Source organism: Salvia splendens, chromosome 1, assembly GCF_004379255.2.
Source record: "Salvia splendens isolate huo1 chromosome 1, SspV2, whole genome shotgun sequence".
NCBI classification, from domain to species: domain Eukaryota; kingdom Viridiplantae; phylum Streptophyta; class Magnoliopsida; order Lamiales; family Lamiaceae; genus Salvia; species Salvia splendens.
The window spans coordinates 7,747,296-7,770,356 of NC_056032.1; the positions used below are offsets into that span (position 1 = coordinate 7,747,296).

At 35.3% G+C, this 23,061-nt stretch overlaps 3 protein-coding genes across 7 annotated transcripts; all 3 read right to left on the reverse strand.

The window, feature by feature from the left end:
* Positions 1 to 2,506: 2,506 nt before the first annotated feature.
* Positions 2,507 to 9,130, reverse strand: LOC121811236. The gene is made up of 9 exons (XM_042212057.1): positions 9,010 to 9,130; positions 7,111 to 8,881; positions 6,556 to 6,691; positions 6,399 to 6,481; positions 5,579 to 5,817; positions 4,713 to 4,799; positions 4,000 to 4,099; positions 3,409 to 3,619; positions 2,507 to 3,317 (listed from the first exon to the last, which is right to left on the reverse strand). The coding sequence occupies exons 2-9, from the start codon at positions 8,866 to 8,868 to the stop codon at positions 2,785 to 2,787; spliced, it is 3,147 nt and encodes a 1,048-aa protein (XP_042067991.1). The 5' UTR covers positions 8,869 to 8,881; positions 9,010 to 9,130; the 3' UTR covers positions 2,507 to 2,784.
* An 896-nt stretch (positions 9,131 to 10,026) lies between these two features.
* Positions 10,027 to 12,218, reverse strand: LOC121796174 (WAT1-related protein At4g08300-like). Of its 5 annotated transcripts, none has more exons than XM_042194962.1 (6): positions 12,058 to 12,218; positions 11,775 to 11,891; positions 11,350 to 11,661; positions 10,988 to 11,137; positions 10,842 to 10,889; positions 10,027 to 10,327 (listed from the first exon to the last, which is right to left on the reverse strand). In XM_042194962.1, the coding sequence occupies exons 2-6, from the start codon at positions 11,855 to 11,857 to the stop codon at positions 10,129 to 10,131; spliced, it is 792 nt and encodes a 263-aa protein (XP_042050896.1). In that variant the 5' UTR covers positions 11,858 to 11,891; positions 12,058 to 12,218; the 3' UTR covers positions 10,027 to 10,128. The 5 variants fall into 5 exon arrangements, 4 of the variants coding, with proteins under 4 accessions (XP_042050896.1, XP_042050888.1, XP_042050880.1 ...); XM_042194954.1 differs by having other exon boundaries at positions 12,030 to 12,218; XM_042194946.1 differs by having other exon boundaries at positions 11,983 to 12,218.
* Positions 12,219 to 19,706: 7,488 nt separating this feature from the next.
* On the reverse strand, positions 19,707 to 22,414 carry LOC121795125 (transmembrane emp24 domain-containing protein p24delta4-like). The gene is made up of 4 exons (XM_042193579.1): positions 22,068 to 22,414; positions 20,762 to 20,971; positions 20,549 to 20,625; positions 19,707 to 20,011 (listed from the first exon to the last, which is right to left on the reverse strand). The coding sequence occupies exons 1-4, from the start codon at positions 22,284 to 22,286 to the stop codon at positions 19,867 to 19,869; spliced, it is 651 nt and encodes a 216-aa protein (XP_042049513.1). The 5' UTR covers positions 22,287 to 22,414; the 3' UTR covers positions 19,707 to 19,866.
* Between the last annotated feature and the right edge of the window lie 647 nt (positions 22,415 to 23,061).

A 23,061-nucleotide genomic window follows, 5' to 3' on the forward strand; every position in this document is an offset into this window, starting at 1 on the left:
ATGGCTGCTTGTGGGCTCACACTATGTGGCAGGAAAATGGTAAATAGTTCAATGAAGAGGTCAGGTTTTTGGTGGATTATTTTATTGCTAACTTTAATGGCAATTTTTTTTCCTTTTTTTTTGTTTTGGTGAATTACCAGTTGTACTGTACTATTGCCTATTGGCTGGATTGCAGATAAATGGGATTTTTTTTATAGCATCTCTTTAAACAATTTCCTTTTTTTTAATATGCAGATCTCAAATGCTGGGTATATAGTATTATACTTAGGTTATTCTGGATCAGTATGAAAAATATATTTTACTATATTAAATTCGAATCTTATGTCTAGATCTTTTACAATATACTAATACTAATGCTACAACTCATTTCCCATTTCTAAGTCACTTCCTAAATTACTAGTGCTTAGCACAATCCATGAAATTTGTTAATGAATTGAAATATGAATATACTACTAGTAAATAGTACGAGTATTTGATAGTGAGAATAAAAAGGTGGCAATTTTTTGGTTTATCATCGTTTCCATTTACGGAATTTCTTTCTGTCCATTTTTACTGTTGCAATTGAATGCCAATTTTACAACTGGTCTAATCAATTCAACTTTCATATATTGGACAAAACTTTTAGCATCTCCAAAACTTTATGGTCCAGTACTTGGGGGGTAACCAGGTAAATATAGGCTACAAATTTATTTTTAAAATATATCAATCTTTCTAATTTATATACTATTATTAACTGAGTTCGTATTATCTAAAAATAAATAAAGAAAAGAGTTGGCAACATCAAAAGGATATTGAGATACTCCATACTACATAAGTTTTTTTTTGTAAATAAGAAAGAATTATTAATTGTTTTAAAAAAAACTCAACTATATTATTCCTCGTCATTAAAAATTTTTATGCATTAGGTAAAAGTCAATGCTGAGTGCTGACAGTAGGAGTACTAAATTAATGACACAAAAAATAAATGAATATATAAAAACAAACCGGAAAATGAATATAAATAGGAGTAGTAATCACATAGCAAACTGTAAAAATTAAATTCTGAGTCGCTTTTATTTTTACCCAATGTGAAAAGGGTGTCATTGTAATTTAGTCATTCAGCCAAATTATTGCTCCCGTTTAATTCGCCGGATTCGCTGTCCCTTTCTTCTAACCTTATTTACTATTCTGCCCTTCAATTATTCAAAGTCTTATTTTTTTCATTTATTTATATTTTCATCACTTTTTTTGAGTTCAAGATTTATTACTACTATTTTAATCCCGAGCTAATGTCTTAATTAAGAAGTAGTACTCCATAAACTTGAGAAGATATATTTGTATACTACTGTTAACAAGAAACTATGAAATATAGATAATGTATTCTATACTACTGTGTGCGTTGGAAGAAATAGGTTTGTAATACAAAGAAACAGGATGGGGATCCCCTGCTGTGGTGGGAGCACAGCAGGGGCTGCTGCCCTCACACAACCAAATTTTTTAATAATAAATTTATATTATAAAAAAAAAAAAAAATTAATATAAAAAATTTGTTTGGGTGAGGGCAGCAGCCCCTGCTGTGCTCCCACCACAGCAGGGGATCCCATCCAACATAGTAGTATTATATAGATAGATGAATAAAACAAATAAAATACTAAAAACATAGCAAAAAACAAGATTTGCGTTTGCAGCATAGTGATGTGTGCTTTTGTGATTGAACACATAGTCAAAGTTGATTATGTTGGTAAACTAAAAAACCAATTCTTCAATATTAAGGTCTCAAATGACCCCCCACATTATTGAATACTGAGTTAATAATTATAGTCCCACCAAATTGTGGCAGTTTTCAGTTTTCATTTCCTTGGAATTTCATTTGCTGAAGAAGCCAGAAATTCAGAGGCTGAAACATTATAATATAGGAGTAATATTTTTTCCAATTATAATTGGCCTAAACTTTCAAATTTCTGAATCTTATCGTTGAGTCACAAGTAAAGACGAATTAGTGTTCCAGCACAGACTTCGATGCACCCAATAATAACAATCATTTTATTACTAATAGTACATTGTACTTTATACAAAAATATTTTGTATTTTAGTCTCAAAATATATGGATATTGTCCAATAGGCAAAGGATGCTCATTAATGAGGATTGAGTAGTCATAACATTAAATCAATTTACTCACATACCACAAAATTGGATTATTAAAAGTACTAAGCAGTGGTAATAACTAAAAATCAATATTAGTTTCATGTTACATACTATTATACTTACTCATTTCACAACAATAGGCATGCTTTTCGTTTTGGATACTCTATAAATTAATCCTTAGTAAATTTCTATATAAAACTCAATAACTACTTTAACATCTTTTTTTCTTTAACCCTTCCTAATTTACTAATTTTGCGTAAAATATGTGTAGTCCATTACCAAAGACTATTGTTAGTAAACAGAGGAAGTATTTCAAATTTGACATTATGAGCAACATGGAAGCATGCACAATGTTGCCCCTATCCAAAAATGCACAACTCGTTTGATATCCCACCCACCCCTTGAAAACTTTCATTAGCATGAAATTAAGCTACTAACTTCAAAAGATGTACATTCATAAAGGGAGGTGATTAATATTCTATACAAGTTTAAACTCGACATCTCATCCAAAATGTAGAGAAAAATTAACCCCTATTTACTCAGGGTTATATTAATCAAAGGAAATATCATTAGTAAGTTCCAGCTTCACTTTCCACAGCCTCATTTGACAGTCATTCCCATTTGACAAAACTCCCCTCAGCATCACAGCCATTCATTCCTCAGCTAATTCCGCTGCTTTGGCTATGAAGGCAGGCTCTCTCCTCTTCAGGCACATCAGTGTTGTCGAGACAAACCCCATTTTGAGAAGGTTCGCCATCAATAGACTCAACATTGATGTCTTCCTGATATGCATCTTCATTTGATGCAGCAGCTTCCCCTCCGGTGTCATCACCTTGCTTCTCTTGAGCCGCTGCATATTCCATGATAGTAGCATTTTTGTCGCTATAATGGATTTCAGCAGCGTGAAATGCATCTTCGTTTGATGCAGCAGCTTCACCTCCGGTGCCATCAACTTGCTTCTCTTGAGCTGCAGTGGACTCCGTAGCTGCTGATTCCATGATAGCATCTTTTTCACTATCATGGATTTCAGCATCCTGAGATGCATCTTCGTTTGATGCAGCAGTTTCCCCTCCGGTGTCATCACCTTGCTTCTCTTGAGCTGCAGCTTCAGCATGATTGTTTGAATCAGATGCAGTGTTTTCTTTGACGTCAACTTCATGCTCAGGGGGTCTGATTTCAGCGCATCCAGTGGCTACAATTACAGAGCAAACTCTATTGGAAATTGTGCTAAAACACACACCAGATATGCACAGACATGCACACGTATGCACAAGGATCAATACCTGCACAGTCATTTTCTGCTCTAACGGACTGTTGGCCTGATACAGATTTCTGCAACATGTCCACCCCAGGGAACGCGATCATGCTCATATAATTCATTTTTTGCCTCATTGATTCTTCAAGGGGAAGAAAGCCAAATACTTTTGTCCATGTCTCGTTAAGTTCAGATATAGCGGGTATTACCAGTTTCTCAACACCAAGAGTGGACAGAATCTGATAAGAGATTATACATGATAATAGCAAAACAACATATATCAGGAAAATAGATTTTCATAGCAGACCAACAAGAAAAGCAGACCTCGAATTTGCGCACAAGAATACAAAATGATAGATGAAAATTGCCAGATGGAAACACTGGTGGATTGGGATATATCCATAGCAGTAGAAATTTGAAGCAAAAAGCAGCACTATATATTCCGGACAATTTTTAAAGAAATTGCAAGATTTACATATCCCAGAATATGTATAAAAAACAAACGCTATTGAAATTTACCCACAAAAAGGAAATAATGAGGGAGCTTTGGATATTTAACTACAGCATATAATAGATTACATGAGATCAAACCCACATCTTCTAAACAAAGAAAGCATACCTTTTCAACTGCATGTAAGAGCCGGCCGCACATCCCTTGACGCCGGTACACGAATCGAGTTCCAATAAAAGGCATTTCTGCTAATTGTTTCCCATGGATTCTTGTTTTCAGCAATAACATAATGGAATTTGTCAGTATATAAATATGTTAAGGATATAAAACAGTCAAACAGGTACCAGAAAATTAAAATTAAAAATTAAAAACTAAAATCTGACAATTTAAAGAAAATAGAATGTACATCGGAGGAATAATTTAAAACAGGTATGCAGTTATCATTGACATGAAATTAAAGGAACATTTCCTTTTTTAACTTAGGTCCTCATCATTTTACCTTAATTATCCTTATACCATAGCAGCTTTTAGAAAATAATAAAGGTGAACATAACATCAAATTGACAAACAAGATAAATCCATGCTAATTGGTGAAAGACATTAAACACTACAGAAAATCTCGCAAGAAACTGCAGATGAAAGAAATCAGATTATTACTGAAAGTCTGAAATTGCAATCTCTTCAAGTAATAATCTCATTGGCTTTGCTGGAACAATCTTGGATAACATAAATTATCACAAGGCTAACTCCTTCATGAATTGGTCTGTTAATACTAGACACTGCTTCACAAGGTACACATAAAGTACTATCAAACATAAAAGCATATAAGGTAAAGAAAACAAGCAAGTCCATACAGAATAGTAGCAACTCAAAATGACTACCTTATTGATGCTGCCGCGACAAGTTCATCACCCTTCTCTAGGACGAAGGTATAAAATCCATCATAATTCAACCGTCTAATATTGGACCTACGGAAAATAGAATACAGATTGAAGAATGAAATATCCAGTTTATCTAAAATTTAGTTAAAATAGTGCAGTGTCTGCTTTCATCATTAACTGGAACAAGCAAAAAAAACTGCAAATTAGATTTGATATACCAAAGAATGTTAACATGTAAAGGTCAATGCCAAGGCCCAAGAGACAGACTCTGTACAGCAAAGGAAAGGCTAAAACTATCCTCACAAGTCAAACTGCATGGGCTTCAATGTATACTCTTGTAGGTAACAATTTCATGCATAACCTAGTTAAAACTCAGACCCTTCATTCAAACAATACATCATAAGGCACTAAAACTCTGATTAGCTCCTCTCTTTTTGAGTCTTTTTCTTTTTTTATCTACTTTCAATGTAAGCTCCTTTTGTTTTAATAGCTATAAGCTCCTTTTTCTTTTGTTTCAATGTAAGGTCAAGATTATATTGTTTATGTGGAAGACTGAAAGTGAAGAAAGCTCAGGAAGTGGGTTTCCATCAAAAGTATATCAATTACCATTTTACATATATTCCTATTTAAAGACCTAGATACTCCCCCCGTCCACCAAAATATGTCCCATTTGGTTTTGGCACAGTTCGAGTGTGTCATGAGTGAATAGTGTTAGTGGAAGACAGGGTCCCACCTTTTTACTTATTATAAGTTGGGTGTTAGATAACTTACCAGTGGACACCCCTTATTGCAAATAGGGACATTTATTGGTGGACAGAGGGAGTATAAGATAGCATAGAAGAAGCAATTAGGTAGGAAAAGCTTACCCGCAGCTGTAGACAACATTATGAACCATATTGGTTCCACTTCGCTCATCTATGATAGGTTCAAAACATTCATCCATAACAGAGAAAGCAACAGCTAACTTGGAATTGCTTTCTATCTTCAAGGAATTACCAAAAAGTGATGCATCATCATTAATAACACGATGCTGAAGAATAGTATAGGAAAATTCTTCTCCCATTTCATGTCTAACACCAAGAAAATCCTGTAACTGATCCAAGATCTGTATATGAACATTACTAGATGTATTAGTGCCAAACTATTAAATGTATCATAAATTATTATATTCACTATTTTTTATGACCTCATTTTAATTGGGTGTTTTGGAACTGTGACGATTCAAGTAGGAAAAAAAAACAAATATCCGACGTGAGGTGCACGTGTCCTGAGTGAGTTTTTACAAATGAAACCCACTCGATGGAAATTTATTTTGACTGTGGGGAAGTCCATAAAACTAAAAAGCAAAAGGCCTATGCATTTTAAAGAATATAAATGCTTGACAGTGTATAAAAGGCATTGACCTAGAGATAGAACCAATAAAAGGGTCTGCTAAGTGCTAAGTCACGTAAAATAGTAACCGAACACCTTTAGTATCCTTTTTGATGTATTACACATACAAATTACCAAAATTACCAGTGAGACACATGCACTACGTAAAGGAATGTCAGCATTCCCAGATGTACCCTGCTTTATAAGCAGCAATCCGTGTGGGGTAAATATTCTTGGAATTAAAATTACAAGGGAAATATTCACTGAATGTCGAAAGACGAAAGTACTAAAATTGCGAAAGCAAGCGGTAAATACCATTAAGCATTGTTTCCCACAAAAGGAATTACTTTCATCACTAAAATCTTCAGCTATCGTCTCGTTGGTGCAATGCAAGTGAACTGCAGAAAGTTAGAAGTTGCAAATACGCAGTTCAGAAACCATTTGGCAACATGAAGGCATGTATTAAACTTACATTTTTCCTCGCATAAACGGCATGCCAACAATTCAGAAGATAAATTCTGTTCGTCGTCACTGGTTGCGGTACTTTCACACGCAGTTCCACAAAACTTGCATGAACAGTAAACACAGTACCAATCTCCAGAAGGAATCTGTAGAAACTGAACTTATGAGTGCTACACCACTTGAACCAGGAAACAAAAAAGTCATAATATCCAATAATGGGTGAAATTAAAGAGAAACCCCATTTCAAAGTTTGTTGTTAGAGTAAACTATATTAAAATAAATATCACAGCCAATTCATCATTTCAACACAAATGAATGATACAGTACCTAGCAAGAATGGAGAAGATTTACATTATTTAACAATCATGTGATGTTTATGATTATAAGGAAATATTAGGAATGTAACAAACTCAACAACGTTAGAGTGTACAATCATGTAGAAGGCACATACAAAATCAAGTTTGGTTGGCCATGCAAATATTGTAAACTGCATTTATTAGTTGAGGGCAAAGAACAAAGACTTTGGGAAAACAATAGCTGAGAAGAGGGTGCCATGCATTCATACTTCAATATGCAGACAGCTGTTATGGAAAGTCGATGGACAACTATCGCAGCAGATCAAGTCACCACCATCGCCACACACATTACATCTGTCATCATTTGGATCATCCCCTTCCACATCCACACAAACAAATCCAATCTTATCAGTTTCCACATGTTTTCCCCAGGAATCTAGTAAGCATTGAAGAAGAGAGTTCCCTGAATCCAAATATATATTCCGAAATGATTTTCCAGGTGTCTTTTCAGCATGAGACTCAAAGCCCCGTATTGTATGAGTTATATTACAGCAATCACAACAGATTCCATCCATCGTGATCTTCCCTTCGATTAGCATTCTTTTACTCCTTCCTCTCTTATACTCCACCTTCCCGCCAAGAGGAACAGTTCCGTAGTCAATCATCCAAGCAAGCAAAGTGCGTTTTCCTTCATATAACTCATAATCATCCGAATCAGATCCATTCCTAGGTTTTCGAGCCTGCAAAGTCCGTCTTGATTTAATCTTCCCATCTGATGATGACTCCTTCTTAGTAGCTCTTTTGATAGTCCTTCCTGTGGCATTCATCTTTTTTTTGTTACCTTTTTTCTTGCCTGGCTCAGTCATTCTGAATAGTATCCTAAGTGTCTCTTCTGGGATAGGAGTAAATGCCAAAAATTCAGTATCATCTGCAGTTCCCTTATCAATCTTCTCCTCAAGCTTTTTGTAAGCCTTTGTCACTGACCAGTGAGTTCTTCCTTCCCGGTCAACATAGACTGCATCATAGTAGTCTCTGGTAAGTCTCTGCCTGTATTCAACAGACCATCCAGCTTTCTGAAGCATAGCAACTATTTGATCCCTAATTAATTGCTTTTGATACCTTAACCCTGTTTCCTTACCTTCATCACCTTCTTTTATCACTTTTTTCTTGTTCTGCTGCACAACACCATTCCCCATATTACTCATACCAATCTTTATCCTCTTTGACTGAACCCTAACTCCAGGTTCTTTACGGTCTCTACCTCTTTTGACAATTTTCTTCTTGATTGCCAACCCTACATCCTCATTCTCACCCTTTGGACACCTTTTACCCTTTTGCGCAATACTTGGCCTTCCTCTACCTCTACCCACCTCGGTACTACTATTACCAACCTTCTTCTGTTGCAAATGTTTCTTATCCAATGAGGAGGCCAGCCATTCACTTTCTACTTTCGGAGGCCTTCCTCGACCTCTACCACCCCCATCACTACCATCATCAACCTTCTTCTGTTGCATATTTTCCTCAACCAATGAAGAAGCCACACATTCACTTTCTACTTTTGGAGGCCTCCCGCGCCTAGCCTTCTCTGGGGTATCTGAAGGCAAAACACCTTTCTCTTTGGGTAGCCTCCTGGTCCCAGACCTTTTCTTCTGTTTACTCAACGAGGAAACCTCATCTTTACCCTCTGTTTTGGGAGGTCTGCCCCGTCTACCCTTCTTTTTACCCTTTTTCTTCACAACGGTCACCTTTCTTTTATCCACGCACGCCATCTCCAGCACTTGTGCTCTCTCCTTGTCCTCCATCTTAACTATTTCCATCTTAATCACTTGTTTTTCACCATCGCTCATGGCAACTGTTCTTGACCTCAAAACCCTACCATTTTTCGGTAGACCATCAGCCTCCTTATGATCCGGATTACTCTTCTCACTAATTTTCCTTTTCCTTTTCCTCTCAACTGGCGGCTCTTTGTTCAGATCAATCAGCTCATCTTCAACTTCTCCGCTCATTTCTCCAACCTCAATCGACATTTTTCACTATTTCCTGCCAGCGGAAAAACACAAACACACCCGAACAAAAAAAAAACAAAGCACTTTAATCATCACACAATTGGACCAAACAGGTACAGCCAAAACACCGAAAATCGAGGGAAAAAACAACGATAATCTTACCAATGGCGCAGCTGAAGTGTGCGGAGAGAAATGTAACCGAGGCGATACGTGCAGATTAGCTGTGACTATATGTTGTAGCTTCTGTAGAGTGAGAGAAATGGGGAGAGGGTTTAGTATTTTCAAAAATGTGAAATGTGGGAAATTGGGGGATTTTGATTTATAGGTCTGGGATCATATTTTCCCTCCATTATTGATACTTTCCTCCATTTAAATATGGGTAATTGACTTTGGTCAAATTTTGATTTTATATATCACTTTTAAAATATTTGTAAATTATCAAATTATTATATCTTCTGAATTTGCAACTAAGTTATAATATTATTTTGTTCTGATTTTGCATCTAATTAAGTTTTCACCGCTTACACAGTTTGATGACTTACTTACGTGATATCATCGGAAGTCAACCAAAATGAGAGTATCATGTTTTGCACAACAAAACAACTTCACGTTTTACTAAAGTAAATAGTTTCATTTGTTGAATTTGAATTAGTATGACTTTTATACATGAATATGATGGTTGAAAAAAGTTAAAACTTTAAGATTATGATAATTCAAACTTTATAAAACTAAGCAAAATTAGAGATGGCGTTTTGTACATGAATATGATGCTTGAAAAAAGTTAAAACTTTATGATTATGATAATTCAAACTTTATAAAACTAAGCAAAATTAACTCAAATTTTGCAATTTACATCATTTTCTGATAAATTATCATCCAAAAGGACATAATGGGCCGGATTTGACTCGCTATCATCTATCAACTCATCGCAACTCTTAGGAATTAAATAAATGTACAGCTTCGATGCAGCGTAAAATGGGCTCACAATAAAGCTAGCCCAATTATCATATTTGAAATTTGCTTCCCATTTTATCCTTTATCCCTAAATTCACTTAGCCAAATTAAATAAAACACTTATTTTTATCTTTGATCCACTCCACGTAATATTTTTTAAATATTGTCATTACACTTAAACCAGTTAAAATTGTATAGTAATAGCAGTACTCAAAATTGCAGATCATAAGGTATATATTCCCTTAATACAATAACATTGAGATTGTAAGATATTCACATACTGCCTTCATCTCCCATACACATATATATGTATATTCTGCATGGCTTTCATGGCTCTGCTACGTGCAAGGATTTTGGAGTAGTTTGATGATCAATTTGGTCTGATGTTTTCATGTCTGAGACAGGCAATTGATCATCATTGATGTAGCTATGTTTGTTGTCTGAATTATGAGCAGCCGATCTCTCTCTACTTTTACCCCAAACCACCGAGTAAAGCCCAACCACAATGATGCCTGCTCCAATCAAGCTGCATGGTTTATCATGTTAGAGCTAATATTTTACTGGACTTGTCAAATATATTGGTCCAACCCACCATAGAAAAAGAACGGAACGGGCTTGGACTGGGCTTATCGGTTACGGTGTGATAAAATTGTGTTTTTTTTGTAAACACACACCAGCCCAATGTAGGCCCAATTGAGTAATTAGCCTCATCGAGTCCTTTTAAATTTTTTTAAATCACTTTGAATATTTTTGCTAGTAATCAAGTTATTTAAAAACAGTTTAAAATTTTGTGTGTAGAAATAGTCCTTCCAAGATGAACTTGCTCGGAGAGAACAATGGCTCCGAGCACAGCAGTGATGATCATGCTCAAGGGACTAAAGGCAGTGACGAAAACGGGCCCTCGGGACTAAAGGATGAAATATAAGAGGGAGAATTACGGAATAGGCAGCCTAGAATCGAAGCCAATTAGCCCAAGCACTCTTACGACGTTCCATAATTAGAGCCACAATTCCACCCTCAACAACTCCCATCACACATACCAGAGATGACAATGACAGCTCAACCGGATACTCCTCCAACGTTTTGTTCTGTAATATATATGTTCAATATAATAATCAAATAAATCATTTTGAAATACTCTAATTAATAGTAGTACTAGTAAATTAGAGTTTAATTTGAGACATACTTGTACGATAAAGAAGGCAGCCCATCCCACAATACATGAAAGCAGCATGATGGTGCCGGTGACCCAGTGCTGGTCGCTGTCGACTGCGGCTGCTTTGTGGCCGCTTCCGTGAGAGTATGTCGACTACGGGGCCCTTGTACAACGTCATCACTGAAAGGAAACAGAGAGAAAACATATCTGGAAAGCAGAATACATTGTAGCTTAAAGAGGAATATTGAAAAGCTACTGTCTCATTGCCTTGAAAGTTCGATACACCTTACACATATATAGCCTTATCAAGAAGCACCTAGAACTTTTACTAAATCAGAATGATAATCATCAATTTATCTGACTAATCATAACAGAAACTTGACTAATTCTACCTTGCAATCACTTGTACAGCCATGTCCCTATATGAGAGCTTGTGGTCCTTCACATTAGCTGGATTCTTTCCAGCTATGCATCCAAGTGATACGAATCCAGTACATCTGGTCTTGCGTGGATCTTGAGCACCAATGGAATGCATCGATTCATCACTTTTAGTACCAGCTTTCTGATCCTCCATCACTGCAACTTTAGCTTGAGGTTGTGCCTCTTCACATCCTTCAACAATCACCATCGCTCCCATCACCGTTATTAGTCTGCCTATCACTTTTGCCAAACTATGCACTTTTTTCAACTTCACCTTCTCCAACCTGCATCATGTCAAATATGAATTTGTCATATTTTTATATATTAATTTAATAATAGAGATTATATAAGTAGAGAAACATAGTAAATTGAAATAAAAATGATAGGTGATTTATACCTGAAAACAACAGCCATGATGAAAGTGATGGCAGGCAAGACGTTGACTGTGGCTGATGCAAATGTTGCAAATGTATACTCCATGCCAAAGTAGTACAAGTTTTGGTCCAGCACAGGCCTAATTAATATCATATGCAAATTATATTTATTACTTACAACTACTAAAACGAAAAATCAGACATGAAAATAACATGAGTATAAGTGATTACGAGGATTCCTCCACAAAAATATTATTGTGTTTCAAGTTTCAACTTACTACTTTGCATGTACATGCACGCATATACCTACGTATATAGAGATAGATTCAACAAAATCCCAGGAGAAGTGAAAACTTCATTTTTTTTAATCGAGTTAGTTAATTTCACTGTAAATATACAGTATCAATTCCGTGCATTTAATATTTGAGTAACTCTTGTTTATAGTAATTTTATGTATATGGAGTGTTTAAGGGCATTACTCTAGAAAAAATTAATAATGGAAAATGAAGAAGCCCATTTTATAGGTTTAATTAGCGGATTTAATTATCAAGGTGTAGTGCTCTTTGATTGAGGTAATGTGTGGATGATGAGTGGACACTTAGGATTATATAATTGTTTGTTAATTATTTATTGTTCATTCATTGGATGAATGTTAATAATTGTGGGGGATGTTTGGTTTCATTAATTATTTGTGTGCATGCAATTTATTTGCAATTATTGAAGCTAACGGACTTGAAGAAAGAGTTAAATTGCTTAAGGTATTTTGAATAGAATCCACTTTGATCTTATACTAATAATTATTTAATATTAAAGACGTGCATGGATGGGTCTAAAAGGTGGCTATAGTTTAGTTAATTCTTAATGCTCAATGTTTTTTCAATTTGATATCTTGATTCGATCACTATATATGTCTCCAATTTTGAGAGATCAATCTTACCATTGGTCAAGATTTTCATGTCGTTTCTTTTCTTAGTTTCTTTTTATGAATATTTTTATTTTAATTTTTAGATAACGTATTAGTACTAGTACAATATATTGAAATGTATCGAACCGTAATCGATGATGTATGTATATATTTGATCAATTCTTTTATTGTTTATTTTAAGAAAATAAATTATTTTAATGAGGTTAAAGTTGAGGCGCCGATGCAATATATAGCCGATATATATTAAAACGTACTGTACCTAAAATTATACTAGTATTTATATGAGTTTTATGAGCCTCTTTTGAAAAAGTTGGGGATTTGATTTTATTTTTTTGCTCATCTTTTTGTTGCATGGAGGAAGGCTAATTTATCTCTATATGCTTTATGGTCCTTAATATGTTGAAAAGAGATTTCGAAGAAAGGTGATGTAGTTAATTAATTAATAAATCATGCACCAATAATTTGAAAAGGGAAACATAATTGTGTTTGCAAGCCCCGTCGACAATTAAAATTGTTACAATGAGCTTTTATTTCGATACAATTTGTAAAATTAAAAATGTTAATAATGAATTTTCAAATATTAAAATTAAACTAAATGTATAAGTTAAAACAAATAACGCTACACATACATTAATACTCACAATATTACATACTCGCACAAAATGTGTAACATAACATTTCTCATACATATTTACATAGAGTATAATTTATAAATCTGTGCACATGCATTATTATAAAGCATTAATTGTGTAGTTCACTATAAAGCCAAAAAAGTTCAATCATTATTATACATATATATGGAATTCTATATATCAATACAAAATATAGATATATACATATACCATTAAGCATATTGGTGTAGTTTACTATAAAGCCAAAAAAGTTCAATCATTATATATTATACATATATGTGGAATTCTATATACCGATCAATACAAAATATAAATAGATACACATACCAATATGCTCCTATTACTTAATTAATACACAACTTAACAGTAGTAGACTAATTATATAATTTCACACCTATCCCAACGAAAGATAATATATAAGATAATTTGATACTGTTGATACTTATAAAAGGCGCACATCAGTTCTAAATAATTGCTAAGATTAATACTAGTAGCATTTGACCATGACGAAAGATACTTAGTTTTAGTATCTTTGAAATAGTTTATATGAATAAAGAAATTATTACTCCGAAGAAGAATCAACTGGAATATCATGATGCAATAATTCTCATGTTCTGAATATATATATATATATATATATATATTAATTAAATAATAAAAAAATACGTAATTAATCAAGGAAAAGATTGGAAGTAGATGTAGAATTTGCAGCAATTGGGAGACAAATGAAGAAGGATCCCAACTTTGAGATTGATGTTGGGTGGTTTCGTTGTAAGATCCCAACTTTGAGATTTGGTGGATTCCTACCTCATATTTCGAAAAAATTAAAAAGCCCCACTTTGATGAAATTATCACTCTCTAGTTTAATTCTATCTTGTTTCACTTAATTCAGATACTAAATATTCAGATCAAGATCAAGTTATAACATTTTTATGGTTTGGATATCTAATTTAACTAAATTCAAATATTAAACATATTCAGATGACGATCAATTTTATGGTTTGATTAGAACTTCTGTTTCGATTTAAACTTCACTTGAGATTATTGATGAAGATTGATGGATAGTTTATTACTCTCTGGTAGATGAAGATCGACTGATAGTGCCTCAACGTGTGTTTTTTTTTAATGATTTTAAATAGAACGCCTGCATTATTATTTTTTATTGTTATTTTTATTCTGAATTGTGTATACACTTTAGGTTGTCATCTTTTGGTTTGAGAGCATTTTCGTAGCATATTAAAAGTATATGCATGGTGTTATATCTAAATATGTTACTATACTCCTACTTATTATCGATCATTCATTATATTCACGTAGAAATTAGATGATACTGTACATATTATATTATACGGAGCCGTTGAGATACTATGTTTACTTGTTACTAAAGTTAAGTTTAATGTTATTTCTTATTTGGTTGTTTTTTTTCTAATAATTTTTTTACCATAACAATATATTTTGACATATCACTACAGTGCAATTACATTGTATCTCATGACTAATAGTCTCGCTTCCTCTCATATAACTAGTTTAATTCTAGACAAATTAATCTCATTTTAGCTCATATTGTATATTATTATAATCTTGTCTAATAAATCAAATGCGGCTTAAATCTATATATATAGTACTATTGTCCACTATCAATACCTTTGGTGGTAAATGACACCAAAATTAATAAAGTACTGAAAAATAGAAAAAAAGAGAATATGTTTATAATATTAGCAGCTAAGAATGAAATCTACTTCCTCCGTCCCCCAAATATTATCCCACTTTGATCCGGCACGGGCTTTAAGAAATATAATGTAAAGTGAGTTGAAAAAGTTAGTCGAATATGAGGCCTACTTTTACGTATTAGTTTTATAATAAAATGTGAATAAGAATGAGTTAGTGGAATATGAGGTTCACTGTAAAAAATGGTAAAAAGTGAAACGAGATAAATTTTATGGGACGAAAAGAAATAGAAAAATGGGACACACTTTCAGGGACGGAGGGAGTAGAAAATTATAAAAAATAGAAGATAGACTAATTTTTATGGACTTGTCATGGTAGAAAAATATACTCCTTCCGTTCCTAAAAATTTGTCACATATTCCATTTTCGTCCGTCCCACAAAATTTGTCATATTTCACATTTTACCATTTTTGGTAGTAGATTACACATTTCACTAACTCATTTTCACTCACATTTTATGTATAAATTAGAAATATTTAAAAGTTTGATTTACATCAACTAACTTTTTCAATCAACTTTCTATTATATTTTCAGTCAAATTCTGACAATATATAAGGGACGGAGGAACCGAGGAAGTAACTTTTAATTGTGGACGAACGAAATATTAGTCAACATCGTCGAGAATAATTTGATTTAACTTGCATCGTTGTGTGTGGCGCATAGTTTTGTCCTTCTTTTAGCAAAACATTATGCTAAAATAGCAGCTTTATCGAAGGTAAATTCTTTGGTTGCGATAACTATATACGATAGAATTCTGTTCTTTGCAAAACGGAACCTGATTTGGACAGAATATTATCCATTTCTCAACTCTGTACACGTTTCTTAACTTCTTCTTAAACGATTCTTTATTTACAATTTCATTATAAAATTAGTACTCCTCTTTTGCTGAATCGTAACAATCAATTTCAGCTGTCATATTACAAGAGAATATCAATATTTTTTTCAAGCCGTACAGAATTTTCGGATCTTCTAGCATAAATTACTCCCTCCGTCCCTCCATTAATTGTCCATTTTTGTCATTTTCGTTCGTCCCCTATTAATTGTCCACTTTTACTTTTTAGCATAAACAATAAGAGTTCTCACATTCCACTCATATTTTATTATAAAACTAATATGCATATAAAGTGAGATCCATATTCCACTAACTTTTTCAACTCACATTTCTTTAAATTTTTTAAAACTCGTGCCAGAACCAAAAGTGGACAATTATTGGGAGATGGAGGGAGTAGTTTTGAAGAGGTTGAAATTAATTTGCTTTTCAAGATTATCTTTCAACCTTATTTTATTTGCTTTTCAATATTATCTTTCAACCTTATTACTACTGCCCCTTACAGTTTATAAAGTAATGCAAATAATTAACTTATTGTTGATTAGTTATGTTTTGATCTTCTATCTAAATTTAATAATCATCAATAAACTAGTCTTAGGGTATCCACAATCGTGCTCTTGCCAGCGGCACGGTTGTGGGTTCGGCCCCACTTTTTCTGCCTGCTCTCTGGCAAGAGCACAACACCCACAGCTGTGCTCTTCCACAAGGACGAGCACAATTAATTTAAAATTCAATTAAATAAAAACATTTCCATAATACTAAAATTCATTAAAAAAACCTAAATAATATAACAAAAGACAAATAAAATAAAAACGACATAATTAAAATCCTAAAAAATAAAAATTACATAATTAAAATACTAAAAATTAAAAAAAACCACTACTCGTTGCCGAATTTCGCCCACATGTGTTTGATTAAGTCTTCTTGTAGTTGAATGTGAGTTCGGGTATCGCGCATTGTGTGCCTTGTCTCGATCCTCTGGCCAACCGCCGTATGCTCACCTCGGCTTGGGGGAGACCTGGCTGTTGAGCTTCCGGCTTCATCCTCGTCGTAGAAGCTAACCGCTCTCGGCCCTTCGTCGGCTATAATCATGTTGTGTAAGATAATACACGTGAACATGATGTCGGCGATATTATTCACGTACCACACCCGAGCCGGGGCCTTCACAATGTTGAATCGGGCTTGAAGGACTCCGAAGGCTCTTTCGACGTCTTTCCGCGCGGACTCTTGACGCTGCGCAAAAAGAACTCGTCTCGGGTCGTGCGGGTTGCTGAGCGTCTTCACGAAAGTCGACCACCTTGGGTAGATACCATCGGCGAGATAGTAACCCATGTGGTATGTAGTTCCGTTGACGGTGATATGCAAATACTCGTCGAAGATGTCGGCCGTTTGCCCAGTAGCGAGTTGTCGGATGGCACACGTACACTTCTGCAAAGGCGTGATACTTTGCCGGCCGGCTGCATCTGGACCTGTTTGGAAGAATTCAACACGTGCGGACAATGTGTTGACAATTCGCATAAACAAGCGCTTTGACATGCGAAAACGGCGCCTGAAGTAATCTGCCGGAAACAGCGGCTGGTCGGCAAAGTAGTCGGCAACGAGCCTTTCGTGGGCTCCCTCTCGGTCCCGATGGATGTAGCGGCGAGTTGATCTAGTTCGTTGAGGAGGAGGAGCGGGGGTATTAGCCGCGACATATGCTTCGTAAGCGGAACGATGTTGTTCGTAGTATTCTTGTTCTTCGCGCTCCGCTTCCGCCATGAGATGGGTGAAATCCATTTGAGGTTTTGAGTAAGGGATGAATGTGTTGATAGTTTGTATGAGAATTATGAATGAGAGATGAATGAGAGGTGATTTGATGTGATAAATGGATGATGAATGTGTGTATTTATAAATGATTTTGGGGGGAAAAAATAAAAAATTCCAAAAAATTCAGAAAAACTGGCAAAAAAAACGGCAATATTTTTGGGATTTGGAAAATAATTTTTTTATTTTTTATCATTATTTATAATTAAATAACGAATTTTAAATAAAAAATATATTCAAAGGCAACGGCTATGCCGTTGCCCAATCGCGTGCCGCCACGTCACCTGCTCGCTGGCACGGCGCTGCTCGATGCGAGCAGCGCCGTGCCAGCGGCGCGAGCGCAGCGGCGGCGAGACACGTCAGTGCCAGCGGTGTGGACGGACGCGGGTTACGGCGCCACCGTTGCGAATGCTCTTACACAATTTTACGTCATTTTTTCTTTACTCGTATCAAAGCTGGACCTATTTTTTAAGTTTTACTAATATCTTATGTAGAATAGCTAAATACGTTCAAACATATTATTTGATTTTAACCGAGATAAAGTAGTGTACTTAAACAAATGTATAAACTTGGTATGCATTCACTTGGTGAATCCATTATCCAATGGAGATAAGATCAACAGCTCAAATTTTACAATGGATTGAAATAGGTGACAGCTTTTCTTAGTTAATTTGGAAGTGGATATGGTGAAAGAAGTCAGGCAAAAGTTAATAATTTGAAAGTGGTTGCCGAATTTAGTACCGTTTTAGGCGGCCTAATTAATTATTAATTAATCTCCAGGTTCCAAATAATTATGTAAAATTTGGATATAAGGGTATCAGTAATGGGCACCCTAAAGCTTGCCCTATGCACCGCCACGTCAGCATTTTATCCTCCTATCCTTTCACCTGCAGTGGGGCACGTGCGCCCTATAAGTTTTACTAATGTTTTGTTAATTAGTTTAAATGTTTTCAAATATATAAATGCAAACTAATTAAAAAACACAACGATTAACTAAAAAACGACAAATACTACATTGATTAAAAAAAATTACACGAGTTAGAAATAAAAAAAAAGTTGACTACTCTACAAAAGCCCCAACTTCCGGCGCAGCTCATCAAATCCGTACTGAGTTGGAGACGGCTCCATGTCAGACAGACCGTACGAATCCGTACTGAATTCGGGATCGTACTGCGTGTCGGGGTACGACCGATATTCGTCAGGTTGTGTACCCGGCCAACGTGCACCACCTCCAAACATCGGACTATTGGGACTTGAGTAATCACCGGAATCCATTTTCTAATGTAAATTTAGAGTGAAAATGCGAATGAAAATGTTACAAATGAAGGTAGGGTAGGGGGTATTTATATAAATGAATTTTTCGAATTTAAAAAAAAAACAAAAATGTGTTGCATCGTCCGCGTCGCCCACAGTGAGTGGACGATGGCGCGGACGATGCCCTATCGTCTGCGCTTCCTCCGCGGACTATCTATCGGACGAGGACGACGCATCGTCCATCGTCCGCGCACCCACAGGGGAGGACAATGGCGCACCCAGGCCTATCGTCCGCCCCACTGTGGGTGCCCTAAAATAATTTTTTACATTTGAGCCTTTTAGAATATAATATATTTAGACTTTCAGTTTTAGCAATTTCACCAATGAATTTTTTGTTAAAAAAAAAAGATGAAAAGCAGAAAAAAAAGTGACAACACTAAAAATGGCTTAAATAATTGGTACGGAGTACTAATATTTTTATAGAATCTGTTGTAAAATTGTTTTGTTAGCTAGAGCGGTAGTACTTTTGTAAATTCTTTAATTTGAAACTCGATATATATAAGTTTGATATATATAAAAAAGAGAGTTAATTGGCATGTTTGAATGGACTAAGTTGATTGGTTCATCAGATTGTGTACTGCAAAATCTAAATATTCGAAATTCGAGAATGAGCACGTTTTTTAAATACAAAAAGAATCATAGTTCATAGTATATATTTTTTTCGATTTTATGCCAAGAAAATGCGACAGAGTATAATGAAAATTGAACACGAATAACGAATCAAATGAAAGGATAAACAATAGAGAAATATACACGATAAAATTGATAAGTGTATTTACGAATTAGTTCTACTACATATCGATTGATATAATTGCCTGATTTCTTCAAAAAGTTGTAATGGGATTTGGTTTCTGTAAGAAGAAAAAACCTAGTGCTGTAAAGGGTCTAGATGAGCTTCTTCTTCCTGAAATATCGCCTTAAATACAAGATCTGGAGAGTCGAAGTCACGATGCAGATGGCGAGGGCCATCAAACTAAACCACGCAACTCTAGCATTAGTGCTCTCGCTAACCTCTCTCATCTCCTCTTCCCTGCATCCATCAGACACAAGTATCAGTTAATCGGACATTGAATGATTCGATCATGTATGCAAGTTTATTATAGCGCAGCAGCTCAAGGCAAAATGTGATGATTCAACTGAGATACGTGTATAGGAGTAACTAGTTTTTACTTCCCAAGTAGACCATAAGTTTATTCACTATAAAATGGTTAAGAAATAGTGATAAACAAGTAGATAAATCTTAGAGATTGCACGGCATCTTGAGCAGAAAAGTAGGAAAACAACAATTTTCCTCGATTACATTACAAAGCACCAAACACTTATCATGAGCTCTCCATCTTCAATTATTTGAGAGGGTTATTATTTTTGCAGCCTTATCCCAGTCTAATAGAACTAACAGATCCTATGAAAATTTACTATGAATGTATATTAAATGACCTTTATATTAAAAAATGAGGGGTCGCGATGATTTTTCAAGTGGAATGACTGGAAAAGACAGGAATAGATATAGCAAGTTAAGGCATTACAGAGAAAAGTGCATATATAGGGTAATCAGATTTTGACATACCTGTTTACCAGATGATACAAATTATTATGGATACTTTCCACTGCTTCTTCTAGTTTTTTCAACTCAAGTTCAAGCCCCTGCATCATATATAATTAACAAACCATAATTGTATTTATGATAAGGTAAAGAGATGTGCTGAAAGAGAGGAGCGATATTAATGAGATCATCAGCATATAGCATAAAAAACACAGGTTTGAAACATAATTCGTTTACCTCAATCTTTTCCTTTCTTGCAACCGTATCCCAATCTTTTGCAGCAATTCCAGTTTTCCAGTCAATACCAACTGTCACCTTTTTACCTCCTTGATCACCATCAAGTGAAAAGCATGCCATGTAGTTCCCAGCCTCAGTTGCCGTAAAGGCAAACTGACCGTGAGCGACTTTCTCCTTGTGATGGATCTCGTTTCCATATGGTGATGTAACCTAAAAAGCCATGTTCAAATATAAAATCTCACATAAGAAAATTTCTTTTTTTTTTATTATTATTAGAATGTCAATATCCTCCTAAATTTAAAGACAATGGAATGATAACTTTCACACAACTGAGCTTTTTCTACACAATATTGAGTTCTAAAATACGCTTATACTACATCACATAGAGCCAAGAAGTCGCTTCAAAATTCTAATTGCAGAAAATGTGTTCCCTTACAGCAAAGGGTGCCACATTCAAGTTACTAATGTTATCATTTTGTATAAGCCGCTTGCTATCATAAGACAGGAGATGAAATCTAACTGCTTTGGTAAAAAATGCATTCCACAAATACAGGCATGGATGAAGTTTAGTGATTTCATTGAATTACAATTTACATAGGCTGAGAGTCCCTTTGCCATATGATTCATCCTAGCTAGACATGACAGTAGTTCGAGGCATCAGTAGCTATTCTAAGTACTAACTTAGATTACTCAAACATATGCAGAATAAAATACCAGTGTCTCTGCTCTGACAAGGGAATTTGAAATGGAATTTTTTGAAACCGTGAATTCGTTGTTTTGATTTAAGGTAAAATTATATAAGGAATTTGAAATCCACTATTCAAATTCTTCAGACCAAACAACGGGAAAAGGATCGATGCACATCAAAATTCATTCAATTGGTCCTTCTACTAAAACTCATTTCAATGGCATAGTAAATAATCACACTCACACCTAAACTATAAAGCAGCAGCCTCAAGCAAAGAAGTAAGTCAGTAACTACATCCTTCTTTAATAGAAAAGATCAAGCAGAGATGAAGGAGAAAAGACACTGTTTACAGATCAAAATGTTGATATTAAACTCACAACAATCAAACAATTGACCTTACCATTCACTAAAACAAACAATAAACAAAAACAAATTCAATTTTAAAACTAAACTTAATCCAAAACATTTCCTGATTGGATGAACAAAAACTTCACAACATTTTTCAATCTTCTTTTACTTTAACCTTTTTTATTCTAAACAATAGCAGAATACAACAAAAATCGAGACCGATCATTAGATCCAAAACAATAAATTCAAAGGCAAGCAAATTAAATTTACCCTAACGGTGATGGTCGGAGCCAAGGTAGCATTGACATCGTAGTCCTCTCCGATGAAGGCGTAGTAATCAGCCAAAACAACGGCGTTGTTGTGCAACTCCTCGGAGATGCATTTCTGTCCCGAGGTCGGCAAGTCCAACCACAATCCACTTGTCGCTGGAACCGTCGCCGCCGCCGCTATGAGCAGCGTCCACAGCCAGCGCGCTTCCCCTAACTTCATAATCGATCCTCTCAACTACTGGGAACGGAATGGGCAGGGTTTGGAGATTTCTGAGAGAATTACTTGGAAAATAGAAGTTATGATGATTGAATTGAATTACTATTTCAGTTGGGGCTTCGTTGAAAACAGGAGAGTAGATATCACGCGCAGAGACTGCGTGACTGAAATTGTAAATAGAGAGAGCTAGATCCACTCTACGTAGACCAATGATATTTTGACACGTGTCAATAATAAGGCAGTAGATTGGAGACACCGCATTGGTACTTACTGGTCACGCCCTTACGTGGACTGTTTTACTCGTGTTACCTTCTACGTTGACTTTTTAAAATAATTTTATTTTTGAGCAAAATAGATACTCAAGTATACTCCTGCCGTCCTCGTTTACCTGATATCGGTTGATTTGACACGAGTTTTAAGAATATAGTAGAAATTTGATGAAAAAAAGTTAGAGCATCTTCAATAGCGGCGAGCGCACCGGCTAGCCGATTCTTGGCGCTCGCCGGTCCGCTCGCCGAACCATTACAGCCGGCGAGCGCCAAATCGGCGAGCGCACGCCGATTCCCGAACGCTCGGCGATGCGCTCACCGATCTCCTGGCCGCCATTGCAGGCTCCAATCGGCGAGCGATCGGCGAGCGGAATTATTTATTTATTTATTTTTTGAAACACTATATATACGCAATCTGCACGTAATTTTCATTTGCACCACTTGTTTGAACGAGTTTTCTCTCTATCTTAATTTCTGTACAAGATCAACAACACGAAATGAGTAACGCG